This window comes from Atta colombica, unplaced genomic scaffold (assembly GCF_001594045.1).
Source record: "Atta colombica isolate Treedump-2 unplaced genomic scaffold, Acol1.0 scaffold228, whole genome shotgun sequence".
In the NCBI taxonomy this organism is placed as follows: Eukaryota; Metazoa; Arthropoda; class Insecta; order Hymenoptera; family Formicidae; genus Atta; species Atta colombica.
In genome coordinates, this window is record NW_017259325.1 from 200,906 (window position 1) to 208,139 (window position 7,234).

Consider the following 7,234-nt stretch of genomic DNA (forward strand, 5'->3'; position numbering starts at 1 on the left):
TATATATCAGGGTTGGTGAGTTAATGTTTTTTTTAACTGAATAAAGTTAAAGTTAATAGTTTTTACAAAATTAATAAAGTTAAGTTAAAAAAAAAGTTAATTTTGAAAAAATTATTTTTTAGATCAAAATGTCCTAATTTTTCTTAAAATGAGATTATATAATAATATATACACAGATTAAATATATCTACAATATAGATTATTAAGTAAATTAAATTTTTAATTTTTTTATTCACGTGTGATATATTTGCATTGGACGCTGATGTGCTTAAAGCGCATGAGCGTTAATGGCTTCGGCACATCAGCGCGACTTATAGATAGGTTTTTACTTTTTAATAAGTCTTAAGAAATTGACTAATTATAATCAAATGTGAGAAGAATATTTGACTGTAATTGGTCAATTTCTTATGAGTTAAGACTTATTGTAGATCCGGACTACACCTATTGTAGATCCAGACTAAGACTTATAACCGCATAAACCAATCACAGGGCAGCATCTTAAGAAATTACTTAAAATAGTCTTAAAATATGAACAGATTATACGTCTTTAGTCTTATTATTTCTCTAAAATATTTGAAAGAGATAAAAAATTTTTTAAGAAAAGTTAACGTTTAAAAGTAACTTACTTAAGTTAAAATTTAATGCATTTAAAATGAACTAAGTTAAGTTAAAAGTTATTAACTTTTAAATTTTTTTTTTAACTTTTAACGTTTTAATTAGTTACTACCAACCCTGATGTGTGTGTGTGTGTGTGTGTGCGCGCGCGCGCGCACGTGTGTGTGTGCACGTGCGTGTGTGTGCACGTGCGTGTGCGTGTGTGTGTATGTGTGTGACGTATATAACGACTGATATTAATTAACGTAATAATATCACAAATAAATACGTAATTTTAAATTAATAAAGCCTCTGTATATTTAATATAAGTTTAATTATTTTGCTAGAATAATTTTAAAAAATTTCTTTAAAAATGAAATTTCAAAAAAAAAATATATATATATATATAAAAGTATGAGATAATGCTTATGTATAATAATATAATTAACATTAAAGGCAGTATTAGTACCGTATCAAATTGTTCAACGTTGAATCCGCACAGCAAAAACATAAAATTAGAACATATTGGTTGGGTAAATGCTTTTTCTGCGCACACTAATTGTTGAATTACTTTTATGAAATCGTGATTAGGATTGAATTTGTATAAGCCGATTAAATTCCAGAAATACTGCAATCATGTATTCATATTGTTAGATACAGATAATATTTGAGTTTGATTAAAATCAATTTTTTTATTCAAAAATTACGTACGTCAAAGCCGATGGAAAATTGCGACAGCACTTGCAAGGGACTCTTCATCCTGCCGCAATAAGCGATCGGGGACAGAGCATGCATCTCCTTGATATAATTTTGATACTTAGGTCGTTCTGTCGTCATGACAAAGAAGGAAGTGGTACCTTGGCTGTGTCCTATATAGAACATTTTTTTGCGGCCAGTGGTCTTTGCAATATAATCTATCATTGCCGGAAGATCATATACACCAATCTCGTGCCAGCTGCAATATGCAATAGGAGCATGCACTTGCATGAATTACTGCATTTAGCTAAAAAAAGGAAGATACTAAAAATCGAAAATATTATTCTTATGTGCCAAATTTTAATTATTATTATAGATTTTTATTGATATACTTTTATATATGCAGCTTTTATATATAATGCGTTTTTTATGTAACAGTTTTGTTCGTAAAGATGGAGATATTAATATTTGTGTAATATGTTTAATGTGTCTTTCGAAGATAATTAATTAAATTTTTTTGATGAGAGATAATAGATCATTAAAACAATGCTTTTTTCAAGATAAATACGAATTTTGGACCAAGATTCTTCTCTCAAATTATCATCTTATTGTTCTTATTGTTCGTGAAATCCAGAATAATGACTGAACTTTGTTGAAAACTTTTATGACAATTTTTTTATTGCAACAAAAATGTCTTAATATTTTTTTAAATCAAGCTTTAAACTAAATTTTTTACGAAATCTTGAACTTGAGATTAAAAATATGGTTTTATTACATAGTCTTTAATTTTTATAATCATTAGTTGAAAATTGTAAACTTCATCAAAGAAGAAATTAATTCCTTTCGTCACAAAGTGAAAAGGTAATTATGACATACAAAAAGATTTTTAAATTAATTCTGATTTGTTGCCTATTATATATATATCTATATTTATGTCTAAATGTAAAAATATCAAGTAGTAGATAGATTATGAACACATATTATACCTATTAATTGTATCTTACTGTTATGAAATTATCATATTCGAAATGATTAGTACAAATGTAAGTTAAGGAAATAAAGAATAAGTATTATATCAACTTTGCTTCCGCCGTTTTCTTATAGATGACTTTAGCGGTAAGTGGTGGTCGAAATAAATAAATCATAGACGTCATACAATAAACTTGGGCATCTGTTAACATAATCCCATAGAAACATTAGTCGATTTGTGTCTGCATCATAAAGTTATTCTCAATTGAAAATGTCAGTTTACGAGCCAAATTCTCGTCATTTGCGGGAGATTTTAATTTTTTGCTTCAATATGAAGAAATCTGCGGCTGAAGCTCATCGAATGCTCTCAAATACTTATGGTGAGACCGCTATTAGTGAAAGAACGTGTCGTGAGTGATTTCAACGCTTCAAGAACGGTGATTTTGACGTCCAAGGTCATGCTCTGTATTTGATGGTACCAGCTCGGCGTAGTATATTATGAACTGTTAAAATCGACTGAAACAAACACAGGCGATCGGTATCGATGCGTTTGAGCCGAGCATTGAAAGACAAACGGCCGCAATACAACGAGAGACACGATAAAGTGATTTTGCAGCATGACAATGCTCGACCCCATGTTGCGAAAGTGATCAAGACATACTTGGAAACGTTGAAATGGGAAGTCCTACCCCACCCGTATTCTCCAGACGTTGCTCCTTCTGACTATCACTTATTTCGATCAATGGATACGGGCCAGGCATACGGCCTGGCTGACCAGCACTTCCGATCTTATGAAGAAGTAAAAAATTGGATCGATTCGTGGATAGCCTCAAAAGATGACCAGTTTTTTCGACGCGGGATTCGTACGCTACCCGAAAGATGGGAGAAAGTAGTGGCCAGTGATGGACAATACTTTGAATCATAAATGTATAAGTTTTTTACAATAAAGCCTCGAATTTCGGGAAAAAAACGGCGGAAGTAAAGTTGTACACCTAATATAATATATAGTTTTACATCTATTATCTACACATATTAAAATTATTATTACTTCAATCGTATTAATGAATAAAGTAAAGAAAATTTTTATTTCAGATTTTTTATTTCAGATATATACATCATTGTATATATATCATTATTTATTAGATTAATTCTAATATTATCAAATTTAAGTCTTGATATTTATATTAGAAAATTATATTATATGTATAAAAATTTACGAAATTTTTTTAATTATTTTATTTTTTACTAAATTATTTATTTTTTACTAAACTTATTTTCGTTAAAAATGGACAGAATTAAATTTATCCATATGTGCACGTTTAAACTTGAGCTTCTCTTATCTGGCTATTAGATTAAAGATATATTAATATTTCTACATTGTAATTCTCTACATTATTTGCTAATTTAAATTTCATTTTTAACCATGCTGCACGAATGTCGTATTTATTTTGTATCTTTTTCTTTCTACTTTGCACATGCTTGCGCGCGCGCGCGCACACACACACACACACACACACACACACACACACACACACACACACACACACACGCACGTACATTAATTCTCACCTGAAGTTCCAATAAGTTTTTGGCTCGATTTTATCGGATGTATGAGTACTAGAGTATGAAGTGCCACGTGCATTACCGAGCCATACATCGTACCCTTCATCTGCCAAAAGGAACGCTATAATATCAATATCAGAAATGCAATCAGAATACAATGATAAAAACATGTGTGTTAGCCAGTAATGTAGATAATGAAGCGAACATTGATAAATATCTAATCAATAGATTTTTTTCTTTTTGAATATTAAAATTACATACAAATTTCAATTCTGAAATAACATAAGCATGACTTTTGCACAGTTTAATTAATATTATATTAAAAATATTTCAATATCTTAAAAATTTTAAGAAATTTTAATATTTTATCTGAAGTAGAAATAAATTTATGTGCGCAGCATACATTTATGATTGTCTAATAATTAAAATCAAAGATTAAACCCTGTTTGTCTAAAAATGCAACTTAATATTTAAATATAAATGGACAATTAATGTTTAATTTCTTTCATTTAAAAACTGAAATGTTTTAACATTACATTAATATTTATTGTAATTATTATTGTAATTATTATTATTATATTTATATATGATATTTATACATTACTAATTCTAAAAATTAGAAAAAGATAAATAGTAATTAAAATTTAAGTTAATCTACACATTAGTGGATACTATCCAACAGATATGACTTTCTTTCTTTTTAATGCACATGCTTATTTTACCTATACTTTTCTCCGGTCCAGAAAGGAGCCAACACATTGAAGTGCATAAAATACCATGCATCACAAATGCTACAGGTTTTTGCACTTGGGAGTTGTTGAAATTAGTTCGTCCTATTATCCGATGCAGTTCCAAAATATAACCATCATCAGTAATCACTTTATGTGTCTCACCATTATAGCCGTATTTACTTATTATTTTCATCTGTACAATAGAATGACAGCTGCCTAATTCAAATTTATTTGTTTTATATAAAATTAAATATTATTAATACAAATGAAGAAAAGCGAATAGACATACTTAATTAAAAATAGATTTAATTTATCAAATTATAATATTAATAAAAATGTTCTTTTTAATATTTAAATGTAAGCAATAAAATTAAAAAAAATAAATTTATATGTACATATATCTATATAAGTTTATTTTAAACCTTTTTTTATGCAGAATTAATTAAAATGTATAATTCATTAAATTAATTAATTATATAAATATTTAAGAATTCTTTAATAATCACGACATTTTAGACATGAAAGTTTCTTTCCAGTTTATAATCACGCAAATTTGTGTTGAATGAAAATAAAGTTTCACTTACCGAGGTAAGCAGCGCATCCTCAGGAACTGTAGATATTAAATTCGGAATAAATGGTATCTGTTCTAATGGATTCAATTTAGATATTTTATCTATCAAGTCTTCCAGTAATCCAGCATTCGTGGATGTTAGAATTGAGATGAGAAATATCGGTAGCAACATAATTGCTCGATGAGATTATTATTCTGCCGGCCAATGAAATCGAAAAAAAGTAACTATTTTTTTATAACTCCACAGTTATATATATATATACGTGTTTATGTACGATATCATTTATGGATGATGAATAATGTGTCTGGGATTGTACGCAATCTTATTCACTGCTATCTGTTAATTTATCTTAATTTCTACTTCAGTAATATTTATTACATAAAATATTATATTTGATTGTAATGATCAATATAGTAAGCATACATTACAAAAAAAAAATTATAAAAGATAGGCCTTATCGTCGTTTAAATGAATCGATTCACGAAATATTTTATGAATCATTTGCATAATGTATATGCGAATATATATAATGTTTTTTTTTATTTAATTGAAAATCTAACGAAAAAGAAAACTGAAAAAGGAGTTGCCTTTTAATGTTACTTCAATATAATTCGCGAATAATAAAATTCTTTGCAATTCCTAATAAAATTGTCAAATTAAAGATCTATAATAACTGTAATATCAAGGATATATCGCACTATTTGAGAATTTAACAATACATTGTCTAAAATTAATCAAATTAATAAATTAAATTAATAAGTTCATGAATAGTCTAAAAATGTAACGCAAAAATATTTATATTTATTGATCAAATATTTTATGTAGTAAATATTAAACCAAAGAAATAAATATTAAACCAAATATAAAAAGATATCAAAGGTCAAATAAGATGTCAAATGATCGGTAGATGTGAGAATATGAGATAGAGAAAATGAGTATTCCACGAATGTTTTAGTCACCAAATTTCTGAATAAATATCTGAATAAATATTTTGTTGTGTACGCACAACTTAGGTATTTATTGTCGTTCTTATTTCAAAATCGTTTTAAATAATGTCTTAAGATGCTATTACAGCTCTTTGATTGATTCGTGATATCTCAAGACCACTTAAGACAAACTTAATATAAGAATTAACTACAAATATATATACCGCGACCTTAGTGTCAATTTTTATTTATTCATTGTTGTATGTTATATGTAGTACGTAACACATCTCTCTTTAAATATCATATATTATTATGTAATAGATTTAAATTTCAGATATTTTAATCACATTGTGTCCTGTATATTTCAAATAAAACTGATTAATACAGGTCTTTTTATAAAAATAATATATATATATATATATATAATAATGTGAAGCATATGAATATTATGTTGAAATACTTGAACCGATTTCTTAATATCACATATTTTTATATCCTAAATCTCTAATTAAAATTCTGGTAAGACACAGTGTACTTGAAATTAATTGTGATCATGCATTTATAATTTTATACATAATTGAAATTTATTTTCTTTTTTATCTCAAAAATATTTTAGCGTTATTATTAAGGAGAAATTAATTCGAAATTGAGCAAATAATTTCAATATAAAATATTCGATTGTTTCAGCACAATCTATATGTAAAGAAATTATTCATACAATATTCATACAAATTCATACAAACTCGATTTATTACATGTTATTTATAATTATTTATTTGTTGAAATTAATATTGTCATTCTGGATAACGTGAAAGTTTCATATAAGAATGTCAATATCTTTAACTATATGTTTGATACACTCGTTACATTTATTGTCGAAAGTGATATGTTTAAGTTTAAATACGTGAAAGTCAGTAATTATTGCTTATCTTCCTTATTCGAGTAAATATTATTTTTTTAATAACGACATGATAACGTTGAATGAATTATACATGACAACAAATTAAATTACTTTTGGATGATATTCGTGTTTTGTTTGAAGAAGAATTTCTTATTTAAAGATATATGTATAATATGCATATTTAAATAAGAAATCTTATAGGCGATAAATAAAACTTTATTATTCACTAAATAACAGCCAGAAGCCTATTATTTAGTAATATTTTATTTATACAAGCATTTT

General features: G+C 26.8%; 1 protein-coding gene across 1 annotated transcript in view; it reads right to left on the reverse strand.

The window, feature by feature from the left end:
• Positions 1-5,296, reverse strand: part of LOC108688211 (lipase 3-like) — an 8,474-nt gene extending 3,178 nt beyond the window's left edge. Inside the window, exons 1-5 of the mRNA XM_018194374.1 lie at positions 5,138-5,296; positions 4,545-4,746; positions 3,829-3,943; positions 1,306-1,549; positions 1,064-1,222 (exon numbers count right to left, since the gene is read on the reverse strand). Coding sequence (XP_018049863.1) covers positions 1,064-1,222; positions 1,306-1,549; positions 3,829-3,943; positions 4,545-4,746; positions 5,138-5,296 — 879 coding nt within the window. The remainder of the gene's footprint in view (positions 1-1,063; positions 1,223-1,305; positions 1,550-3,828; positions 3,944-4,544; positions 4,747-5,137) is intronic.
• Between the last annotated feature and the right edge of the window lie 1,938 nt (positions 5,297-7,234).